The sequence below is a fragment of the Odocoileus virginianus genome, chromosome 29, assembly GCF_023699985.2.
Source record: "Odocoileus virginianus isolate 20LAN1187 ecotype Illinois chromosome 29, Ovbor_1.2, whole genome shotgun sequence".
Lineage (NCBI taxonomy): Eukaryota > Metazoa > Chordata > Mammalia > Artiodactyla > Cervidae > Odocoileus > Odocoileus virginianus.
The window spans coordinates 26,476,774-26,502,406 of record NC_069702.1 but is presented as its reverse complement, the minus strand read 5'-3'; the positions used below and the strand labels follow the sequence as shown (position 1 = coordinate 26,502,406).

Genomic DNA, 25,633 nt, shown 5'->3' with positions numbered 1-25,633 from the left:
TTATCCTTCAATTAAAAAATAAATAAATTTAAAAAAAGAAAAAGAAACACTACTTTCAGTGAACCAGATGTTGCTATGGGTAAAAGCAATACAGTGTGATGGTGAAACAGTTGGTGTTTTCTGGAGTCAGGCTGCTTGGTTTGAATTTTGTCTCCTGTTGTTTATGAGCTGAAGGGTCTTGAACAAATTCCTCAATCTTTCTGCCTTAGTCTCATCTGTAAAATAGAAATAAAAATGTACTCACCTCAGAGGGTTATTTAGGGAAATAAATAAGCAATTATATTTTAAACTACCTAATGAGTTAAAAATGTTAGGTATACAAATGCTACCCGTTATTGTTGCTACTGTTATTATTATTAGGCACATTCTGATTTATATTTAAAAACCAATATCCACTATTTTCATGTTCCTTTCCACCTATAGTTCTGAATCAAAACAGAACCACAAACAAGATACTGTCTTTTAGTGAATTCATTCATCTAATCCCTCAGCCATCCACACCACTCACTGTTCAAATGGTATGTAAATTTTTACATGTTTTGGAATCATTTTTGGTTTAAGAAAACTCAAATTATCAGGCCAGTTAATGAAAAATTATAGTTTACTATTAATTAGACTTTAAAAGCTTTCTAAAGTTTTACTTTCTTCTACCTCTGCATATATCGAAAGAAACACAAGGACATTTTCCTTTCTGAATTTTCAAACTAATCCTCTGATAAGAATGGATTAGTCCAGAAGACAATGACTTTTTTAAAAAGTCTATGATAAAAGATATTTAAATAAAGAGAGGATCACTACATTCAATGTAAGTTCCTCCTTTCTCTATTTTGTCTCTAATAGGATACAATATGAATAAATGAATCAATGAAAAAGCATGGCAGTTGGTTAATTGTCAGCCAAGGAGAAAAGCTAGGGGATTTCTCTGGTGGTCCAGTGGTTAAGACCCCATGCTCTCAGCGCAGGGGGCCCCGGGTTCAGTCCCTGGTCAGAGACCGAGATCTCAATGCCACAAGAATTGCATGCCACAACTAAAGACACCAGCGCCACAACTAAGATCTGGCCCAGCCAAATAAATAAATACTTTTCTTTAAAAACGAGAAAAGCTAAACAGTCACAGTCCCACAGAAACTACAAGGAAAGAAGGAGCCTAGGATTTAGATTGGAAATGTGTGTTTTGTTTGTACTTTATAAGATACTATTTAATCTATATTTAAATAATTATCATGAAAGACATAAATTCTTCATTCAAGTGGAACTTGCTAAAGTATGATTCATATTTGGCTAAATTTAGAATAAAATCTTTTTTTTTTTTTTCAAAAGTTACCATGACACAACAGAATTCACATTCCAGGACTCATATTTTGTATATTAAATTTAACAGCTTTATCTCAAACACTTTCCTATATTTTTCAACACCTTTATTGTTAAAAAAAAAAAGCAACCTATGACTGATTCATGTTCCTGTTTGATAGAAAAAGATAAAATTCTGGAAAGCAATCATCCTTCAATTAAAAAATAAATAAATTTTTAAAAATACATTATTTTAAAAAAAAGCAATCTAATACCACTCCATGGCAGCGGTTCTTGCTAAGGATTACCTAACAAAAAATTATAAACATTTTGTTATATAAAAGCTAATTCACTGAAGTAGGTATGCTCTGTTGTTAGTTTGAAAATCATTAATTTCATAATAAAGAAGTGCCAGTTGCAGTCCCAAAGAAGCAAGTGATGGGAGAAGAATTATGAAGTTTCATCTGTTCTTGTCTAAGGCTAAATGCTAGCTTTTGGGTCTGGTCCAGGGCTCGATCTGGCTATGGTGTGTAGTAGGTTTACACCTGGTATCAGTTTAGGGCCTGTGTACGCAGTTTAGGATGTGTGGATGATGCCAGTCCAGGGTTTCCTAATTCTCCTAAGAGGACCCCTTTTAATGCCACACAGCCCCATCTGACAGAGGTAATATGTTTGTTATGTATCAATTAAAATACACGTACCAGCAAGCCACCTTGGATTCATTATTTATTTAAAATGAATACACTTTAACAATCACAATCCTCAATACATTTAAAAAACACTATTAGATAGATACCAGACTATAAATATTATTTATATTTACTAAGTTTTTGAGAAAGAATCCCCAAACCGCTCGGGTTGGGAATTGCTGACCTGGTTGATGTCTTGACGTTACTACCAGTTGGAAAATTCTATACGACTTGATTGTTTCCTTGCCAAACTGTCCTGCCTGAAATGTGTTGGGGGCCTTTAAGAGGAATTATGATTGTGCTTGATACTATGTTTATACATTTAAATAAAAGATTAATGAAAATGGTTCCCAATTATCAAAAAAAAAAAACAAGACTGTTCTGCGGAGGCAGCGGCCGGTCTTCCCTGATGTGTCATGACAGAGTCATTCTTGAAAGCTAATGGCTAGAAAATTGAGTAAACATAAAACCAATAAAGAGAAGATTTCTTCACACCACGTGAAATCAGCTTGTAGAGGAGCACACTGCTGTGGAAATTTTGGGAGAAGCACAGGGATTTTTTCATGATGATGGTATCCCCCGCTTGCAGGCATCAGCTGCAAAATGAAAAAAATTCCTCCCCAGATATCAATACCAAAGAGCTGACTGTTGTTACGTGACCCCATTTTTTCCAATCTATTCCCATCCCATCCTTTTGCGTACACACCACGACACTGTATTTACTGAAATATGACATAAATTAGGACTAAGACAGTCTTCTTCCTGTCACTGTTTGTAAGTACTTGACAGCGCCGCTGTGCAAAATAATGACATACTTCCAGCTGAGCCCTCATTCTTTTCCACTGAATTCTGCTTTAGCTTTTCAGACACTTGAGGGCTATTTCTTTTCCAGATCCAGTTTGTAAAACAAAAACCATCATGAACCAGCTGTCCCTTTTCCCAATTCTAATTTACCAAATTTGTGATCTCTAGCAACGTTCCATAAAGCTAACCCACCTCCGGGATTATCTTTCTTGGCTCCATTTATTCTTTTAGAAAAGAGCAATTGACAAGTTACTTCCTGCTTGTTTCCTTCCTGGGTTCAGAAGTTAAACCCAGGAACCCCTGAGGCAAAGGTAACCCTACTTGTACCCTACCATACATTCATTCACTTAGCTCCTGAACACTGACCATCATCCTAACATGCATCTGCACATCATAACAGGCATTTTTAATGCATGCTAACTCCGTACTAGGCGCTATGGGAAGCTCTTTCACTATATTCCTATGAGTTAGATACTGTTAGTATCCCTACTTTACATACGAGGAAACTGAAAGTGGTTAAAAAACTTGTCCAAGGATTCACATGCAAACAATCTAAATCCAGAACCCAAGATCTTAACCACTGAGTGAAACAGGAAACATTTGCTTCCAACATCAGTAAACGACATCATTGATATGAAGGAAAATGAGTAGGAAAGAAGGACAGGAGGGAGGAAGGAAGAATGAAAAGAAAGGAAGAAAGAAAAAAAGAAAAAGGAAGAAAGAAAAAAGGAAAGGAATAACATGAAGATAAAAGAAAGGTGAGGAGTTATCAACATGTTAGATTTCATTTTCTATTCAAGTATGCTGTCAATACGTCAGGGAAGTTCGGGCTTCCCTGGTAGCTCAGCTGGTAAAGAATCCTCCTGCAATGCAGGAGACCTGGGTTTGATCCCTGGGTTGGGAAGATCCCCTGGTGGAGGACATGGCAACTCACTCCAGTATTCTGGCCTGGAGAATCCCCATGGATGCTAGCCTGGTGGGCTATAGTCTATGGGGTCACAAAGAGTCGGACACAACTGAAAAACTAAACACGTCACAGCATATGCTGTCAGTACTGCTATATTTATTCACTGTTTTTAGGACCTACAGGATAAATTCAACAACAAGAAAGGCAATTCATTCATTCATGCAGACCCAAAGACAGGACTGACAAACAAGAAAAGTTAATTCAAAGTAGTTTCATCAGGTGCAAAGTAACCATCTACCATTCTATATCTAGCCTAGGGGAAAGATAAACAACACAAGCTGTGACAGATCAGAATGGAGAGAGAGGCCCCAGCAATCCAGGCCTTTGAGGAGAAACATGAAAGTGAATAGGCTTGACCAGCTCCATTTCTCCAAACTGGGACTCCGCTGGCTCAGGGAGGACGGCGGGAATAAGGAAAGGCAGAGTGAGTTGCCCAGCCTGACTGCGGCTAGACATCTCGTCTGGTGAACTAGCAGGAGTTGAAGTGGAGAAGTCTGTTGAGTTCACAAGTGTGTCTGGCCTTCTCCAAAAGGCAATGAGAAGTCACTGAAAGATTTTGTACAGAAGGGTGACAGCATTAAGGCAAAATTCAGGGAAGTTAAACTCACAGCAGTAGGCTGATGGATGGGGGAAGCATCATATAGGGGCTTTTCTTCATGATCACTACATTTGGAAGCCTTAAATGCTCGCTGCAGGCTGGAAGCAGAGGGGCTGCAAAGGAAAGGTAGACACACACATAGACACACCTCTGGACGGTGGCGGGTGTGAATACAAGGAGCCACAGACAAATTTCAAGAACGTCCATAAGTCACTAACACATCACACACGCAGCTTTCCAAAAGCACGAACTGGGAGCTCCAGCCCTGGCCGAGAGACTGACTCAAGCTAACGCCCGTCACCCAGAGCAACCCAAACCACCCACCATCCGGTAGGCAGGTGACCCCACAAACCAACCCTTCTGGTCCACGCTCCCCAGCGCCTCCCGCAGGAGCCAGGGAGGGAGCTGGAAAAGTTTGGGGAGTAGTCCCCGGCTCACGAGAAGGGCATTTTCTCATTCCTCGGTCCCTCTCAGGTGTTCAGAGAGGGAGGATGACGTCCGGACCGTCCTCCGGCCCCTCCTCCCCCGGGCCGATTATGAAACTGCGGGCACTGTGTACCTCACCCCGCTCTCTCGTGAGTACTCAGGCCCCTCCCCAGACTAATAAAGGTCGCAGCGCGCGGCCGTGGAGTTCACTTGCCAGACACGGGCCGGGTGTCCCAGGGACGCGTGGGCCCCCGTCGCTCCAGCCGCCGCCGCCCAGCCGGACGCCTCCCGCAGCCCGCCGCAGCCCCCGTGCCCCGCGCGCCCCCGCACACGCTCACCGGGAGGAGGATGGAGCCGCGCCGCGCCCGCCGGGTCCCCACGCTGCTGCTCATTCTGGGTGAGTCCCCCGCCCCCTGCCCGACGCAGAGGACGAGACTCGGGCTGCCCGGGGGGCACTTGTCACTTTCCACCCGACTCCAGCGTCCTCCACTTCCAACCACGTCTCTCCTTAGGTGGCGAGTCCGGTCCTTCCCTCCCGCCGCGGATGGAATAGGATGGGTTAGGGGAGCGGGCAGCGGTGTTCAATATGCCTTTCGCTGATCAAGGAACTTGGGCTGTGTGTTCTGCGTGAATTAATACAGCTCCGTATTGAGAGAAATAAAAAGTTGGAAATACTTTTTCCCCCCCCTTAGGAAAATCTGACAGTTCTAAGAAATCCTAAGACAAGGAAAAACTGGGCTGACGGCGGGGACAGGAGGCGGGAGTAGAGACTAGACCCGCGCCTATAAAAGACTTTTGAGAAAGAAAAGCGGTTTCTTCCCGCCTGGCCTTTAGTTTTCTAAATTGAGCGGGCTTCAGCTTCCTGGGGCGCTGGCGTGTGCCGGCGCCGGCTTCGCTGCAGCTCCGGACTCCACGGGTGGAAACGCTGCTCGCTCACCTGGAGCTGCAGGGACACGCGGGCCCTGCCGCTTCCGGTCCCCCGCCCGCCTCCCCCGCGAGCCGCGCGCTCATCACTTGCTGTTAATTACACTCTGTAGCCTGTAGTGGACACGGTTGAGCGCGCGCGCACACACACACGCGCGCGCGCGCGCAGTCTGGAGTGGCTGAGCGTACTTTAATGCCTGCCTTATTCGATATAATTCAGGGTGGGTTTGTTTTGTTTTGTTTTGTTTTGTTTTGTTTTGTTTTGTTTTGTTTTGTTTTGACAGAGAGGAAAAAAATCCTTTTGTAACTTTACTGGTTTTGAAAAAAAAATCTTGATAATTCCTAAACTTCAAGAAGAGTTTGGAGCTGTTATGAAAATTTTCCTAAGGAAATAAAGGTTGCCAATCTCGTGTTATTTCTGGGATTGCAATGAGGCGAATTCCCCTAACTCTACCTGTGCAGGATGTGACAGTTAAATTATTATTTCGACACACCTTATCTTAGGGGTTAGGAGACCTAATGACATGCATACTATGCATACTTGTAACTTACTTGTCCAAGTTCAAGAACATAGGTGGGAACAGGATCTGTGGTTTCTACCAAAACTTCTGAGAATAACTTGCTAGGAGTTTCTCAGTAAATAATGTGGCTTTGCTATCTTTGTTATGAAGTCTTCCTAGAGTTACATGTCAACCTAGAGGTCAGAATAGCTTTACACTTTTTCCCCCACCTGTAAGGTTGCTTTGAACAATGCATGTGTCTGTTCTGGGCCACTCGTTGAGTATTCTAATTTGAGACATCAAGATCCTATGAATATCCTGGTTACTACCCACTTAGCTTATGTGTTGTGTGTGTTTTTGTTGTCATAAAAATGCTTAACTCCTTTATTGCATTACTTAATTATAGTTCACCTATTTCATCAGCTGCCAAGCCCATTTCTAAATGAGCTCGGTCAGTTTCTGTTTTCCCAGTTTGTTTAGGTATTTCTCTGCCACTAGGAAAGTTCCTGTTTGAAGTTCTGTATCATATCTCTACACTCTATTCAGGTATGCAAGTCCAATAGTCTTATTCCAAAGCACATGGAAAAAAGGCAAGGCCAACTGTTCTTTCTGAAATTGCCATTTCCCCCCTAAACTAAAGATTACCTAGAAATACTTTCCCCAAATATCTATCCTTCAAGGAAAAGAGACATTCATTCGAGTTTTCAGCAAACATTTTATTATTGCCTTTTTTTTGTGGAACTTATATGTATTTATGTCTGTGGAAAAAAATACAGACACTTTCATGTCCATCTTCTGCCTCCAACACATGCAGATTTAAATTGCTACACACACTCCACAATCATTTGGTCACTTTTACATTTTATAAATTTTTGATATTGACTGTTCCCGAATAAAAAGGAAAAATTTTTATATTGAGTCTGCAATTAATGTTTAGGGTCTCTTGATCTAAAAATCAAACATACTCAAGGATACCTAGATGGGCTTTTGAGCATGCTCCTGACTGACAGATCCAAGACAATTTATCCATACTTCATTGCACAATGATAGAGAGTTGACAGAATAAACATGCTTTCTTGAAATCTGAGAAGCATAGATCTCAGTGAGGCAATGGCTCGCCTTAGAGCTTTCCTTTTGACCCTGAGAGTTTATGAGCTGCCTGGTGTTGGCACAGCCTGAGATGACACATCACGGGCAGAAACACGATGACAGGCCTCTCCGGTCTGGATTTTGACCCAGGCACCCTAGCTGCCTTCCGCATCATCTTGCCGTATAAGCAACTTGGGTAATTGGACTGTGTGGTTCAACCCTGAGACCCAAATCCAGGCTCTGGGGAGGCAGATGCCTCCTGTGAACTAACCATTTTGTGTGAGGGGTGTTTTCCATGTATCCTTTACTCCTTAAAATAACTATACGAGGTCGAGATGATCAGCCCAGTTTGACAAACGAAGAAACCAAGGCTCAGTGATGTCAGATACCTTACAAGGACTTAGAGACAGCAAATGTCAAGGTCATTCTGGGTCAATGTGTAAAGAGCCGGAGGTTCTCAGAGTTATTTATCAGGAACATAATAAAGTAACTGGTTCTAATAGAGAAATCCTAGAGTAGTGTGGGAGTTGCTGCAGTGTCTAGGACCTGTTATGGGCACTGGCATATGTGCAAAAATGGTACCTGATGGTATCACTTAAAAAACCAGGCACAGAAAAGATGAGATTATTTCTTTAAGCTCTGCTCAGATATGTTACATTTTTACTTAACCTATATTCAGCCTTTTTAATACCTAGGAAATGACTTTATATGAAGCAATCATTGACGTCAGTTGACTGAGACCTTTGTTTCTATTTTTATAGTTTCCTAGACTTATATTAAGTAAAGCAGTCAAGGAGAAGGAAACCCACATATTTTTTATTCCCTGGATCATTCACAATATTGTGAATTGAATGTAGTGTTGACAAAGGATCAAGGTGGAATCTGCAGCATACTTTATTAACAGTGAGAAAATAGACCTACTTATGTGGTTTTAAAAAAAAAGTGCAGTGGTCCCATAGTCACTTTGGAAAACTTGAATTTGAATGTCTTCTGTTCATTTTTGCCCAGGAATCTCCCATGTCCTGGTGAATGATCACCCAGGAGATGCAAATGTCATGTGAGAAATCCTCTTTAAAGAGACTGTACATTTAGGTGTGGTCTTCTCATCTGTCAGTCTCCACTCTGAATATAGGCCTATGCAAATTCCCATGGCTGTAACTGCTGTTGGAAACATTCCTTCAGAAGACAATGGGAAGACTCCCCAAAGCTGTAATAGGCCAGCTCCCCAGGGAGGAGCACCCTGACAGCCTTGGCCTTGGTATGGTGATTCTGGAACCTTTGGAAAATGAAGTAATACAACAGACTCAGTGTCCTCTGGCAATGCAGTTTATGTTAAGGCTGGATGTCTGGTTTCAGGGCAAATAAAGTTTCAGTGACATTCTAGGTTAAAGCATTAATTAACTAGGATGCTGTTAATAATACCCAAGACAGCTTGATAATTGTCCAGAAAAAAAGTTAGCTCAATTACTTAGGTCAAAAAGCCTGAATTTTAAACTTGAGGCATGAAAGTGAGTGAAATACAAATCTTTTTGAAAATCCTCAGGATAAGGGGAAAAGCCTCTCTTTCTCATATGTATGTATAAGTGCATATATGTATATGTTTATATACACACATATGTGTGTCATACTTTACAGTTTTGCATCAAGACATAGTATATCGAATATAGTTTTAACATCCCACTTCTTTTATTTCATACTTTAGGAAAAATTTATTCCTCCTTGAGCTTCAGTTTTCTCATATGTAAAATGGAGATTGTAATAATTATGCTGTTAGGTTATTATATATGGATATTATAAATATAATATTAAAAATAATGAGAAACAGTTTTAAAGTTAGCGATGTTATCAGTACTAGCAAGTGTTATTTTTAGAAAAATGCCTCATTTGATCTTTGTAACTCCCTTTTATCCAGGAAAGGCGTTATTTTTCCCAGTTTATAAATGATAAGACATGTTAAAAGAAGTGAGTTACACAGCATGGAAGGCTCCTTTGTAAATTATGTTGTGCCATCTATTGTAGATGCTCCCAACTCACTTCACTTTTGGTGAAAAGTTCTACTCATCCTTTAAGATTGAAGAAAAGTATCAGGCCTTCTCTGATACCCCCCTTCATCTTCCTCTCAGCACTGGAAAATAAGTGTGCAGTCTGCCCGCCGACCCCACCCCTTTGCTTCTCTCTGAATCTTCCTGTCTTACTCTTCACATCACACTGTAAGTGTGTATCTGGACCTGTCTTTCCTTACTGATGCTCAGCTTTTATCATTCACATTGTAACAGACTTATGTTAACCAGTCAATGAATATCATTGAGGGATGATGAGAATAGTGCTCTATTTAGGGATCTTAGCACTCTGTTTTGACTCAGACAGCTGTTCTTTGAAAATGTGCTTGCAAAGTCAAATATTTTGGCTGAACAATAGTTTTTGAAAATTCAATTCTGTTTAATAATAAAGCTGAACACTTTTTCTTTCCTGTTTTCCCCATTTCTATCTCAATGTAGTCTGTATTCAATGACAGTATGCCTAAAAAAATTTAAGTGTATCACACTGTGTGTGTGTGGATGGATGTGTATGTATATGTATGTGTGTGTGAGAGAGAGAGAGAGGTAGGGAGATTGAGCAATGATATGACTGAATGATGGATAATCAGCAAGAAAAAGTATTATTTTAGAAATGAGAGTAACCTTAATCTAATCTGAATTTTCTCTCTCCTACTCCACCCTGCTCCCCGGTGATGTTTTCAGAGATAAGGAAACCTAGCTGCAGAGAGATAAACAGTATCTGAGCTAGAACTAGCTCCATACCTCACGGATCTGCTGGGACGGTTTTCCAGCCTTGGGTCTGTTTACACTGTGGACTGGGTAGTTTTTTGTTGTGGACTGTTCTATGCATTGCAGGGCATTTAGCAGCAATCCTGGTCTGTAGCCACTGGATGTCAGCGGCAGCTCTGGTTGTAACAACCTAGAATATTTCAGATGTTGCTAAATGTCTCCAGTTGGCAAAATTACTCCAGGGTGAGAAGCACCAGCTAATGTTTTCCATTGTTAGGAGACATTGCCGCTTGTAAGTTGCAGTTCGAATAATCAATGCTTGAGTTACTAAGACAAATAAAATTCATGTTAATGGTAAGCTCGTTGCAAATATAAAAGCAATTCTAATGTTAAAAAAATCGACTTAGCCATTTTTATTGCCGATTTTAACACCATTTTCCCTGAATAATGCTGAATCTTGTTTATGATGGAGTCATTCATTCTTTCTCCAATCATTGCATTGCTAACCACTCCATGCCTCCTTTCATAATTCTGTTCTCTTGACCCCAACAAGACTGAACTTCCTTTTCCCTCCAATTACCTTGGTCATTTCTATCCACTCCTTGTCACCTATTTCCCAAGTTCTATGATTTTCCATTCCATACTTTTTCCCTTGGAACATTTGAATGACTCCTATCTTTTAAAGGTAATATTTCCTCATAAGACTTTCAAATAGATCCTGTCAACTCCATTCCTACTCTTTTACTCAAGATCTTCTTTCCCAGGTGCCTCATAAATATAAATAGATGGTATATGAACTACAAACCCAGATTCCTTCATTCATTATGTCCTCCTTCATGTCTACTAGCTGCAAACACTGCCACAAACCTGCTGTCCTGCCTATGTTACCTACTGTTTTAATAGCACCACCTTCCTTGATATTTTCTGGTCAGAAAGCTGGTATCATCTATGAAGTTCCTCCTTCCCTCACCACCACCTGGGGTCTAGCCTCTAGTTAGAACAGAAACTATGCCCCTTGCATCAGTTTACCTTTCAGCATCTTGTTCAGTATCGTGCATATAGAAGACTCTTGGTAGGTATTTGTTGAACAAATATTATTAGAAACAGGTAATTACTAAAAAGTTAGTGTAAGTTAAATTGCTTTCCTTCCCTCTCCTTTATCAAGTGTAATTAAGCCCCTCCCACCCTTCTGTTATGCTAAGGATGCACATGTGCTTTGCACAAAAGTTGACTTCTCCAGTGCTAACCAAAAAATATATTTTCACAAAATAAAATTTCTTAGCAGCTCCCATTTTGCTAGGTGCATCACACAGATTCTTGAAATGGAATGTAATTAGCCTTAAGGCTTTCAAATTATCTTTTATGTACTTGTTTTCTCCTCTTTTCTTTTCTTTTTTTTTTTTTTGATGCTTACTGATGAAAACACTATCCTTTTGCAAATTCATTTTTGGCAGTGGGCTTCTGTAAAGAATGAACAATAACAATAGTAGTATGCTTCTAAAAATGTTAAGTTTTCAAAGTTGTAGGCCACAATATGACTGTAAGGAAGGAAGAAAAGGCAAACGGCACCCACTTTTCCAAACTGTTTCTCCTTTAGAAGATTTGTCTTTTGAGACAATAACGTAATAGTAATTTAAATTTCTGAATTGAATCAGTGGGGATACATGTAAGAAGCAAGATGGAAGGGGGGTAAAGATAGAAAAGGTGCTAAAAGGATCCTCCGTGAAATATTATCTTGAAGAAAAAAAAATACATTTTCAATAGATAATTTGAAATAGTACCCTAGAGATGAATCTTTGGTTTTAGAGGTTGCACATTCCATATTTAGAGCCCTCAGTCACAAAATTTGTAAACATCCAGACTAGTATAAATTGTATCCTTTACACAATAGTTGATATGCTTTCTCCTATATTATGAGAACATTTCCATTATGAATAAGATAGACAGCATTAAATCCATTTTTATGATAAAATAAGGTCTACTTTCATATTTTGACACATGATTCTTGATTTGAATAGTTTTAAGTATAGTATTGTATGATAACTAAAATAAATGAGCAATTTGAAGTATGCTTTAGAAATTATTGCCAGAACTGAAGAGTTATTTAATGTCTCTGAACTGAAAACTATGACCTATTTATTATATCTTTTCTTGACACTTGACAAGGAAGATCTTATGGCTGTATTTTGAAATTCAAAATTAAAGACTTATTTGTCACCTGTCATTATATCAACCTCTGGTTTCATTCTGTTATCCTGTTTTTATCTAAATAGTTACTGCTGGCTTTTACATGTATATTTTAATGATACTTAGTGGTAAAGTTAACATTAAAAGCTGTAGAAAGAAAATGATTGCTGGTAGGAAGCAAGGTTTATGCTATACAGATGTACATTATATGTATGTACTATTATATATGCTATTCTCTGAGAAATAGGCTGTTACTAGAAAGTGCTTTCAGTAGTTCTTTACAGTGTCCGATGTGATAAAGAGCTTACAGTTATTTTAACTTCATCTAATAATGGAATTTAAGACAAAAAGACGTCTGGAAATGATGAAGGCATATTCACTCCTTGAAAGTATACAAGACCTAACAAGCCTAGTATGTTAAAAAGACAAATCCTAAAATTACAGACTGCCCTGGAAGAAGGTAGAAAACTAACAGTCTTGTGAGTAGGTAGGCATGTGACCAAGCAGAAGTGTGAACAAAGAGGATTTTGCTGCCTGTTTGGGCTGGGCAATTACTGTGATTCACTATGAGTTTGCTGTTCTGGTCTAAATATCCTAAAAGGTTAAATTAGGAAAATAAGGTGCATTCCTTTCATTCTGTAACCCATCTCATTTTATTGGGGGTCATTTTTATTTGACTTGATTGTTATTCAGGAGAGTCATTTTATCTCTGAGAATTGCAGTTGATGATTGCAGAATAGGCTTGGTTAACCAGTCACCAAATCTCAGTCTCCATCTAGATGGCCCGTCGGTGTGGCCAGAAGGAAGCAAGGACAAAAGAAACCGTATGCAATGAAAAGGATGTTTTCTACCTTTAGCATTCCTTCTGAAGGTCAGGCACGCACTTTTCACTTAATGCCCCAGGGCCCAGGACATTTAGTCCCCCCCGCCGCCCCTACTGGGGTGATGGCACTCAGCCTCTCCCATGCGCTGCCCCCAGTATTGTGTAAGGTGTAGGTTCGGCCCTGACTCAGAGTAGAGCTGATTTGTATCCTGTGAGTCACCGGTGCCACTTCCTGCTGGCACATTTGAGATTTCACTGAAACAAATCTCTGAAAGGTGAAGTTAGATGAATAGGCGAGCTTTAAATTCCTGAAACCCATTTGGAAATTGGACAGAAATAATGGGCTCCTAAGACAGTTTTGTTTCCATAACATTATTGACATAGAAGTTCCAATGGCTAATTTTGAGTTTACAAATTACTATTTAGCATGGAATTCCTCTGTGTCTTAGTTACCAGTGTAGGGCTGGCCACCAATCTGTTTGCTGACACGCTGACATTATCCAAACTCTATATCCAAATAATATCATAGGGTTATATTTTCTCAGCGGGACCCATGGTCAAGATCAAAAACTCAAATATAAGGTTTGTAATTGACCTAGAGGAAAATCATTATGTTCAACTAACACTAAAGTCATGAAAAACTGAAAGATTAAGGAAATATACAGATAGGACTTTAGCATGTATCCCTGTATGGCTTTAATGAGTAGTGAATTATAATTGGATATTAATGCTAGATGTCAAAATTCTCCATGGGTGAACTTTTTCCATCTTTTGATCTCTCCCCGCTATTCCTTTACTCCATTGAGCAAGGCCCTGGGCTAGATGTGAAGTTGAGGAAAGCTTGAAAATCAATTTTGAAGCAATGGAGCTGTGTGAATGAACACATGATTTAGAACCAATTTTGGTAGTTCATTTGGAACCAATTTTGGTAATTCTTCCCAAGTGGTGCTAGTGGTAAAGAATCTGCGTGCTAGTGCAGGAGACACAAAAGATGCATGTCTTATCCCTGGGTCATTGGAAAGATCCCCTGGAGAAGGAAACTACAACCCACTCCAGTATTCTGGCCTGGAAAATAACATGGACAGAGGAGCCTGGCCGGCTACAGTCCACGGGGTCGCCAAGAGTCAGACACCACTGCGCACACACAAGAACTGAACACTTAGTATTCATTGGCTTCATGTATCTATGATGAAAGTGTAATCTAAACACTGTCATTTGAGAACTACATTTAAAATCATTTACAAGTCCATCTGTAAAATACCCGGATGTGGGATTAATGTACCAAGTCTCATAGAAACCATCCTGAGAGATGGACTATGTCCAAGGGAGCGTCAGAGGTTAGGAAAGCCCAGGTTTTGTGGAGGCACGCCCTGCCCTGAACATTCTTTAATTCACAAAGACAAATATTTCACTTGTGGCTTGACCAACTGGAACAAAGTTTCCAACAGTGGAAAAACTAGCAATATGAAAAACCTTTGAGAAAAAAAAAAAAAAAGAACAACTAATAAGCAACACCTCAGAGCAATTAGCTGGATTTTATTATAATAGTTGCAGGTTGCATTTGTAAGCAGTTCTGAACAGGAAAGGCTAGTGTCTGGTTTCTGCAAAGAATGAAGAAACGATCCTTTGCAGAGAAATGTGCCTTTGCACAGTGGACCTGGCTGGCCCTTTTGCAGTAGGAGAATCGATAATATCTCCTCCCATCGGTTGAAGAGCCGTGGAGGAATAGGAATGTCAGGGATGTAAAAACACACATTTAAAACTCCAGCTTGTGTTGAGCAGATTGTATAAATCAAAGGAGGTATTCTTTATGAGTGAAAGTTCATGGCAAAATTATATCGAGAAGTAGAATGATATTGGCTTGGATAAAACTCTAGGTAATTCACCCCTAGAAAAATGTGTAGACAAAGTTATCCTTTTCCATCTTTGTTCAACTGACAGTGGAATCCAAATTTTAGCCATTTTTTTTTTTTTTGTCATTTAAGGAAGATTTTTTTTTTTTTCCCCTGTAAGGATAATCAAAGTATCATTTATATTGTAGGAGAAATATGGAGCAGGGAGGTAATAGTTCTAAACTTTCCAAAACATATTTTCAAGTCACTGAAAGGTTATGAGACTTGATGTCATAAGATGTACTCCTAACCCTTATCTTCTGTAATCTCTAGATAATTGGTCTTGGATAAGACATTTAATTTAACTACATTGCAGTTATTGAGGTTAATATAACTACTTCACAGGATTATTACCAGTGTCAAGTTTGAAACATTAAGAAATTACAAACTCTGATGCTTATGCTTTACCCAGATCATACTCAATTTGCTTAACATGTACACATCTCCTCTGATTGTGAAAAAATAAAATTCTTTATTATATGGAATAATCAATCATCCTTTAAAATTGCAAAGTGCAGAGAGATTTATAACCTTCTTATAGACCAGCAGAGGGCACTATCCACATATACTACTGCTAAAAACAAGCTAGCTATTGAATGGCATGGAATATTCATGAGTCCCATTTCATTTAATTCTCCCCCAAACTCTATAGATTTGGGAAAATTGAGATCCAGAGAATTTAATTAATTTGTCCAAAATTGCATAGCTCAGGTTTTCTCCCGGGATTGCCTTTCCACTATACTTTGTTGCCTCTTTATGGCGTTAAATACTCTGCTTCATTTACATTTAGCTGAGTTCATTCCCTGTAATGTCCATTATACTCTAGTGTTATTGCCTGCTTCCAAATTCTGTAACGTGGCCCACGAACAACATTGCTGTGTACTCTGAAGAAAGTTACTTAAGCTCTTTATGCCTCACTTTTCTCGTATGGCTAATGGGGAGAACAGCAGTATCTTCTTCACAGAGTCACTGAGTGGATTAAGGAGCTAGAATAGGTAAGGATGGGCTTCCCTGATGACGAAGACAGCAAAGAATCGTACTGCAATGTGGGATACCCAGGTTCGATCCCTGGGTCAGGAAGATCCCCTGGAGAAGAAAATGGCTACCCACTCCAGTATTCTTGGGCCCTGGTGTCTCAGACCATAAAAAATCTATATGCCCACACACAGTACATGGTGAGGAAATGTCAACTGCTGCCAACTACCACCACCACCACCAATAATGTTTATTATGTAACAGTTACTCATATAACCTGGAACGAGTGATTAAAGAGCAAATACATGACTCCTAAGAAGAAGAGTAAAACTCTCTTCAGTAAATTTTCCTGCAGTTAAAAGGATTCTTCCTCTTCTTTCTATGCAGTTCACAAACTTCTTGAGTCATCCTGGTGCCAGTTACCCAACGTTTATCTTCTCAGTGGAGACACACAGTGAAACACCTTGTTAATCTCTCATGGCTGACAGAAACTGTATTCTAAGGCTCAGTATGGTTCACGTAGTGTGTGTATTCCTTCCCATATTGGATAAGATATGTTGTGGGTTTACTTAGATTACACATTGTTCATTAAAATCTATTAATATTTTCATGTGTAATACAAAGAGTACCTTAGATACTTAAATCAACAACTGATATATCTTCAGTTGAGAGTCCTATTTCATTGCAACCATAAATAGAAGGTGAGTTTTATTTGAAGCCTTCTTTGTGATAGGTTCTACTTTGGAGCATTGCTCTGAACACATCATGAAGTAAAACAGTGGAAATTTTTCCAATTGCTAAGCTTCTTAAGAAATTGGATGTTAAAACCAAGTCTTTGAAAAGGTTATTGTGAAATGTTTAGAGCAGATCAATTTTGTAACTCTGAATGTAATGCCAAGGCTTTTACCATGGGACACAGGGCTGGGTGTTCATTTATTTTCAGTGATATGCCTGTTTCCATGAATTATTTTCTTTCATGGTTTAGATGGATCAAATTCTTGAAATAATTCAAAGAAATCTGCAAATATTGTAATTATGTGGAAATCTAGTCAGAGTTTTTTTCTTGAAGCGTTAGTTATATATTTTATTTTTCTCCATAAATAGTTTTCTATCTTCTTCAAGCAGTCTTCAGTACAACTGTGATTCCTTCATGTATCCCAGGAGAGTCGGGAGATAACTGCACAGCATTAGGTAAGCCCAGCTTTTTTAATGTTGCATCAAATAATTATGCATTCTTAATAGAAATATGACTATAAATATGAGATAGTGGGAAAAAGAGGGGGGAATAGCTGCTCTATTAACAACTCAATGATCTGGAAAAATTATATAAAGGAGTAACTGGAGGCAGAGGGACTGGATATCTAGTTAAATGTGAAGATTTGATCTTAAAGAAAGGGAACAAAGAAAATCAGATTCCCTTTGATCATTTCAGAGCTTTGCTGTGACACCATTGAGAGAGGTTGGATCCCAGGCAAAATAGGCAAATTTGAGCTTTGTACACAGTAGATAACATATTTTGTTATTTTTTGTAAAAGGAACAAATGATGTCCTTTATTTTGAGTTACAGCATTCATTTAGAAAATATCTATAGAGTATTTAATTCATGCCAAATACCGTGCTTAGGTGACACTAGTGGTAAAGAACTAACCTGCCAATGCAGGAGATGTAAGAGATGTGGGTTTGATCCCTGGGTAGGGAAGATCCCCTGGAGAAGGGCATGGCAACCCACTCCAGTATTCTTGCCTGGAAAATCCCATGGACAGAGGAGCCTGACGGGCTATGGTCCATAGCCTCACAAAGAGCCAGCCACGACTGAAGCGACTTAGCATACTTGCACACAGACCAGTGGTACCTAGCCTCATCTTTGGACCCCAGAGGGCTCTGACTGTGGTTCAGGAGAGATCTGCTTTATACTCAGTCTGAGTTATTGAGTTCAGAGTTATCCTGAGTAACCAGAGTATTACACCTCCTTTCTTGTCCTTCCTCATTATACTCTAGAGGTTTGGTCTGCCTCGCTCCCTATTTTTAGCTATTTGAACAAGAGTATTACAGTCAAGATGTCCTGTATTTCATGTAGATTCTTCAAATTTTAGTAATTAAAACATTCTAGGGATTTCCTGGTGGGCCAATGGTTAAGACTCTATGCTTCAACTGCAGAGGGCATGGGTTCAATCCCTGGTTTGGGAGCTAAGATCCCACATGCCACATGGCCAAAAAAGTAAATAAATTGTAAAAAAAAAAAATTATAAAAAATTCTAAAGTAAATTTTATGTGTAGGTTGTAGCACTATTCTAAAGAGGCTACTATTTTCATGGTTGTATTTGTGTAACAAAGGCATTTATAAGTCAGTGTTTGTTTAGTTCATGTTCAGGTCTTATCATTAGAGACTTTGATTGATTTTGGGTTTGGGATGGTGGTTTAGTCATAAGTCATGTCTGATTCTTTTGACCCAATGGACCGTAGCCTGTCAGATTCTTCCATGGGATTTTCCAGGCAAGAATACTGGAGTGGGTTGCCATTTCCTTCTCCAGGGGATCTTCCTGACCCAGGGATCAAACCCTAGTCTCCTGCATTGCAGGCAGATCCTTTACCGACTGAGCTACCAGAGAATGCACACCAAAACAAGCCTTATTGGCTTAAAGCCTGCTATAGATTTAAGCTGTCTTAAATTAATTAATGGATTCAGCTTGCAAATATCAGAATTATTTGAAAAAATTAGGCAACCTTATTTGGATAAGTGAATAGCCGTAAAGTATTTTGATTTTTCGTGTGCGCCTTCAACTTACCTTTTCTATCCTTAAACGTTGTCTTTTGAGAATTTTATTACCAGTTTTTATTTTGTTTTGTTTAGTCCTCTGGACGTTTTCCTTTGGGAATCCAGTGTTTTGCTTATTGGTCTAGAGAGTATGATAACTAAAGTGACATTTTGTCCACAAATGCCTGAGAGTGGTTACTATTAGGCTGATTACTATTTCAGAGAAAATAACAGAATACATTCCACTTTCCATTTCTTTCACAGTTCAAACTGAAGATAATCCACGTGTGGCTCAAGTGTCAATAACAAAGTGTAGTGCTGATATGAATGGCTACTGTTTGCACGGACAGTGCATCTACCTGGTAGACATGAGTGAAAATTACTGCAGGTAATGTGCCAAACACAAACAAACAATTTTTTAAAAACCCACATTGTCTCTCTTTTTTATCTTCTTAATAATTACTCTATTATTTCCATGGCCTGTAGTTTTTAGTACTATTAGTATGCAATGTATATTTACTATTAGAAACTTACTATAGAGTTTTTCTTTTAAGTTGTGCTGTGTGTGCTAAGTCACTTCAGTTGTGTCTGACTCTTTGCAACCCTATGGACTGTAGCCCACCAGGCTCCTCTGTCCGTGGGATTCTCCAGGCAAGAATACCAGAGTGGGTAGCCATCCCTTCTCCAGGGGATCTTCCCGACCCGGGGATCGAACCCGGCTCTCTTATGCCTCCTGCATTGGCAGACGGGTTCTTTACCACTAGTGCCACCTTCTTTTAAGTTGGGGAACAAATAGCAGAAGAAATGGTACTTGTCAGATTATACAGATACTTCAGGGGTGTGGAATGGGGAGGGCTTCAGATATCTTCCTCTCACATTTACCGCAATAGCAGGTCACCTTTTAATCTTTTCACTGGACTTATATGTCAGTTATTGTTACAAGCATTGACTCCACTGATTTAGACAAAAAGCACCGCAAAACCACACAACTTACAAAACACCATTGTCAGCCACATTGGCGGCTGAATCAGACTATCATTTTAATACAACAGTTACGATTTGAGAGCTTCATGGGGCTCTTTTATCAAGGTTGGGCCAGCTTTCAGGTCAGTCTTTGAATTCATCTTTACAACTTTTGGCAGACCTTGTTGATATCTTGCATTATAGTGTGAGATGACCTCTTGTGAAACTAATTCAGAACAAAGATTTCTTTTTAAAATAATTGATCTTTCTCTTCCATTGTTCTTTAGGTGTGAAGTAGGTTACACTGGTGTCCGGTGTGAGCATTTCTTTTTAACCGTCCAAAAACCTCTGAGCAAAGAATATGTGGCTTTGACCGTGATTCTTGTTATCTTGTTCCTTGTCATAGTTGCTGGTTCCACATACTACTTCTGCAGATGGTAAGCCAGTGTTTTTGTTTTTTAACACTCTGCTTTTGTAAATTACCTTTATACAAGACACACAGAGTGGGTAAAAACATGGCAAAGTATTATTTAGTGGGAAAAGACAGACTCTGCACTAAAGATATTTTTCAGGAAGTTTCAGCAGCAAAGCATCTGGACTTGACTCTGTTTTGGGCTCTGTTATTTATTACCTCTGTGACCTTATACAACTTAAACTAAGAGTATCAGTTCCTTCCTTTATAAAATACAAATAGAAATCCTTATTCTACATTAATGACAGGAGCACTATCAGTATTGAGTATAAGACATGCAAAAGTAAATCATAAGGCATCATGCCAGTGTTAAATTTAGCCACTTGTATTTAATTTATTAGATCAAAGTTTGTATTTCATAAAACATATTTTATAAATTAATAACCCTAGAGGCTTAGGATCTTAAAATTTAAGGCAGACTAGTAAAAACGAGTGTCCGGATAATTGTAAGAGCTTACTTTTAAAAATTGGTTCATGCCGATCCCTTAAAATTCCATCTTCAACACTCTATATTCGTGTACTGTGCTGTACTGATATATGCTGATAACTGAATGGGCATTGAAACTTTTGACAGTATATCATATTGTTTTTTAAGGTTAGGATCAGGAATAGTATGACTTAAATAGTGTGTGTGCTCAGTCATATCCAACTGTTTGCGACCCCATAGACTGTAGCTTGCCAGGCTCCTCTGTCCATGGACTTTTCCACGCAAGAATACTGGAGTGGGTTGTCACTTCCTACTGCAAGGGAACATCCTGATCCAGGAATCAAAGCTGAGTCTCTTGCATCTCCTGCATTGGCAGGCTGGCTCTTTACCACCGTGCCACCTGGAAAGCCCTGCTTAATAGTAGCTGCCTTTAACATGTCTCCATGAAATCCTTCTTATTTTGGAAGGGTTACAGATTTTTCAGTGTACATTCGAGTGAATTTTATTTTTGCTGAAAATAATGCACTTCTACTTTTGAAGCTCCAAAAATGTTACTTTTACAAGATTAAATTTATTTGGTCTTTGTTTACTTCTAAGTATTCATCAAATTATAATACTTTTTAGTTATGATCACATAACTGAATATTATTACAAGTGAAACACACCTGAAGGTCTTTAACTGCAATCATTTCTTTTAGAAAGATGAGAAAGTGAGACCCAGAGAGGTGAATTGACATGCCCTGGCTTGTCTAGTTGACAAGTAGCCAGATCAAGGCTAAACAAAGGTTTTGCTAATTGTGTTTTTCAACTAAGTGAAAACATTATGCAGTTTCCTTAAGTCTACATGATTCATCTTCAAAATGGGTAGAAAACGAACTCAAAATATTAGGTAGATAGCTTTAATGAATGAGTGAATGAAGATTCTGAACCACTAGATTTATGAATCCTAGCTAGGAGAACTTGCCAGGTTATGCAATCCATTTGTATTTTACTTTTTTCATCTGTAAAATGAGGATGATAATGCTAAGTGTAAAGATAAAATAAATAATGAATATATAGCACTTGAAACATTGTCAGTCACATAGTGATTGCCTGATACATATTAGTTATTTTTATTTTTATTGGTGATAACATTACATCAACGTGATAGGTAGAATATAATAGTGATATTCAAAGTATTTGTACTTTTTTTCTTATTTGTAATAAGGAAAGAGGGAAGGAAAAGGGAAGGGAAGACAGAGAAAAAGAAAAAAAATGATAACAGTCCAGGATTAAATGTGGTCACATGCTCTCCTGGAGTTTTACAATTTTCATGACCATCTGAAAGCCCCTGAGAAGTTCTTTAACTCCATTTCCTCCCAAAATTATTTGTTGAGGGAAACTACTCCTTGCTCCCTCCCTTTTTTCTCACCTTCAACCTAAACCTGGTTACCTGTGTCATTTTGGAAGCACCATGCTGAAATACCTTTAGAGTACAAATATTTGTTTCTTTTGTTAGCATACTTTGTTCTTATTACTGTTAACTACAGTGCTAATGATTTCATTTCTGAATATTTCTAGGTATAGAAATCGAAAAAGTAAAGAACCAAAGAAGGAATATGAAAGAGTGACGTCAGGGGATCCGGCATTGCCGCAAGTCTGAATGGTGCCATTAAGCTTATGGGCAGGATGCACTGCATGCCTGGTTATGTTAATATTCCTATTTTATTAATAATATTTATGTGGGGTCATATGTTAAGTCAACAATGATGTATTTTTTAATATACTAAGAAAAGTTTTTATTTTTGTTTTATTTTTAACAGATTGCTAATGTATAATGTACACAAAATATTTAATATAAAAGGAAAGTGGATATTTTTGTAAGAAATCCTTTTCTGGGCTAAATGCTTTACTGAAAACTTTTTGCCTGGTGTACAGTGCATAGGAGTGAGCAATGCCCAGTTCATTGTTTAGAAAGTGTCAGCACGTGACAGATTTCTATAAGCCTAGAATATGGTCAAACCAATTTAATATATTTTTCTACTCCTCGAATCAATGATAATTGGTTTGACTGTATCAGAGTTTGGTGTTTGAGTTGGCACCACTCTGCCATGTATTGAAACAGTAATGCTATGGGAACTGGGGAGAAGCAAATATAGATCTTGGGCTAAACACTTCACCCTCTGCTCCCTCCGCTCACACATCCTCACTGTTTACTGCCTGGAAGGAATGTGCACAATTCTCTATGCCCATTCACAGCTCCTATGGATATTAGTCATCCATCTAACACAGGGGTCCCCAACCCCCGGCCACAGACTGCTCCCAGTCTACAGCTGGTTAGAAATGGGCCACACATCAGGAGGTGAGTGGCAGGCAAGCAAGCAAAGCTTCATCTGTATTTACAGCCTCTCCCCATCACTCACTTCTCCCTGGTGCATGGAAAAATTGTCCTCCACAAAACCAGTCCCTGGAGCCAAAAAGATTGGGGACTGCTGATCTAATAGATTTTCCTTAAGAAAATGAATTGAGAAAACTTTTACCATCTTTTATGTAATTTTATGTATAGCTTCACAATGTTCTTTTTTTTTTTTTTCAGTACAACATTTATGCTAGGTAACTGTTGCTCCTGAACTAATAAAAAAAATCCACACATGAAGCCAAAATTTGTGCTTCTTTTTTGAAGAGTATTTATTTCTATATGAACTTTGCTGAAGAATTCTACAATTAAATCAGAGTCTGAAATTTGATGGACTAAGTGTTAAAGTATAATATAAGACAGTTATTATATATGGTCTAAACAGATCTAAAAGCATATTTGTTTCCCAGTAATATAGCTGAAATCAAATGTGCTGTGTAAAAATATGTTTTAAATCTACACATCCTTATTGACATCTATTGTATGTAAGGGAGGTCTGCTTATTTTGAGTGATATTGATTGCTTCAAAAAAAATTTATTGACAAACCAAGAAATCTTCTGAAATCCATTTATTTTGTTACAAAAGGGAGTCATATTGGTTTATCCTGAGCATTTCAATTCATATTACATAATTAATTGTAAGTGGTTTGGGATGTTAAATCTTTGTTTAAGGATGCTTAAATAAAGATTAAAAACTAGCCCCTGTAAAAGTTAAATTTTTATTTATAATTTGATATTAAACAATAAAAAAGATAGGACACAGATTGCTTTTATGGGTGAAAATTAATTTTAAAAATGTTTTAGTGAAGATAATGCTGAGCAAACATTAAAAAACCATTGCTATTAGCTCATGTTTCTTAACAAACAATGAAAAAAATTTGGCTCATATTTAGTCTGACTTCCTTATTTTACAAATTTCTCACTATATATATTTCTGGAAAGATCCATCTATATCTAATGTATTGAGACTAAATGCAAACCAATGCATGAATACCTGGATTGTGGCTTCCCACCAAGACCACACAGTAACCCAGTAGACATACTCTGTAACCAAAGAGGTTCTAAGATTGATGCTAAAGATGTAACCTCACAATCAAGATTGGTGTGACATATTAAATATTTAAAATACAATCAAATGCCACTGTTCTTTTGGACATTCTTTGTTCTTATCTCTCTGCCGAAGTCAAAGCAAGGAGACAGATGGTGCATTGGGAGGACAGATTTTTATTTTTGAGTCCTGAAAGAGGATTAGTTAAATTCAACTGCTCTGAGGTGTCAGATCAATTTCTATGTACCAAATACATGATACTGGCTTCTAATTTCTGTTGAATTCAGTAGTGCAGTTTTTAAAAACTCATGTCTGATTCATTTTGCCATTTTTGCTGCAGCAGTCAGTATGTAGACTTTTGGGGAAAAATGTGTTTAACTTGCTGCCCAATACTTTCTGATTTCTTTCTACTCTTATTCATATGGGAAAACGGGGAGTCACAGCTTTTATATAAACAGTGTTGCTTGAGTAAAATTTAATGTTTTGACTGACGAATAATTTTATCTAAAACATGCCTGTTATTCAAGTTGGATGAGGTTAAATGTAAGAAAGTGAATTTCTCTCTGCTTTTTTTGCACTCTGTAATTGCACTTTTTAAGTTTGAAGAGCCATTTTGGTATACAGTTTATATTAAAGACGCTATAGAACATAAAGTTGTATCACATGCAGTTTAAAGTAACTTATTTGACAATGAATTTTATCAGAGTACTGAATTGTATCAATTTGTTTGTGTTCAATATCAGCTTTGATAATTGTGTACCTTAAGATATTGAAGGAGACTATAGATACTTCACAGGATATTATTAATTTTTATTTATTTTTTGTTGGAAACTGGAAAAAACAAAATTGAAAAATAAAAATGCATGAAACACCTTGCATTGAAAATGTCACTGATTGATTTAGTCTCTTTTGTTTTTCCATACTACATTAAAGGGATTAAAAGCAGTGACAGGACTATAATGTGTTTAAAGACATTGGTTTTAGTTTGGGAAAGCACTATATAAATTTATCATAGATTATGGCCTACCATAGTGAAGAATTTCTTTGAAATGTAAGGAATTATATTAATTATAAAATTCTAGATGTCAGTATATTTGAAAAGAATATTTTTAGAGAGTAGTTGCTATATAGCATAGGCAACTTAACTCACTGCTTTGTGATGAGCTAGATGGGTGGGATGGGGAGGTGGCAGGAAGGTCCAAGAGAGAGGGCATATATGTACACATATGATTGTACATATATATGTACACATATGACTGATTGACTTCGTTGTGCAGCAGAAACTAACACAAAATTGTGAAACAACTATAGCCCAATAAAAATTTTTAAGAAGAATACATATCCTACTGAGAAATAACTTTTGAAAGAACACATCAGACAGAAGCATGTCCCATGATTCCCTCAGCATCTTCCAACCAAAAGTTTGGGTTCTCCCAGGCCTTCCCAGTGGCTCAGTGGTAAAGAATGGATGAAACTGGAGCCCATTATACAGAGTGAAGTAAGCCAGAAAGATAAAGACCATTACAGTATACTAACACATATATATGGAATTTAGAAAGATGGTAATGATAACCCTATATGCAAAACAGAAAAAGAGACACAGATGTACAGAACAGACTTTTGGACTCTGTGGGAGAAGGT

General features: G+C 38.2%; 1 protein-coding gene and 1 long non-coding RNA gene across 2 annotated transcripts; one reads left to right on the top strand and one right to left on the bottom strand.

Annotated features, from left to right (window-relative positions):
- LOC139032047 (uncharacterized) lies at window positions 1–4,941 on the bottom strand. Its single transcript, XR_011484596.1, has 3 exons — window positions 4,705–4,941; window positions 4,359–4,461; window positions 1–215 (listed from the first exon to the last, which is right to left on the bottom strand). It is a non-coding gene; the product is annotated as an uncharacterized lncRNA (long non-coding RNA).
- EREG (epiregulin) lies at window positions 4,901–24,863 on the top strand. The gene is made up of 5 exons (XM_020884870.2): window positions 4,901–5,171; window positions 17,037–17,123; window positions 18,952–19,075; window positions 19,938–20,087; window positions 22,110–24,863. Exons 1-5 carry the CDS (start codon window positions 5,123–5,125, stop codon window positions 22,189–22,191), a joined length of 492 nt encoding a protein of 163 aa, XP_020740529.2. The 5' UTR covers window positions 4,901–5,122; the 3' UTR covers window positions 22,192–24,863.
- The last annotated feature ends 770 nt before the right edge of the window (window positions 24,864–25,633 follow it).

Excerpts from the sequence above, each read along its gene's own strand:
- EREG (XM_020884870.2), top strand. The coding sequence starts at position 5,123 with ATGGAGCCGCGCCGCGCCCGCCGGGTCCCCACGCTGCTGCTCATTCTG. Across the intron at positions 19,076-19,937 it reads ATGAGTGAAAATTACTGCAG|GTGTGAAGTAGGTTACACTG; the intron begins GTAATGTGCCAA and ends ATTGTTCTTTAG. Across the intron at positions 20,088-22,109 it reads ACATACTACTTCTGCAGATG|GTATAGAAATCGAAAAAGTA; the intron begins GTAAGCCAGTGT and ends GAATATTTCTAG.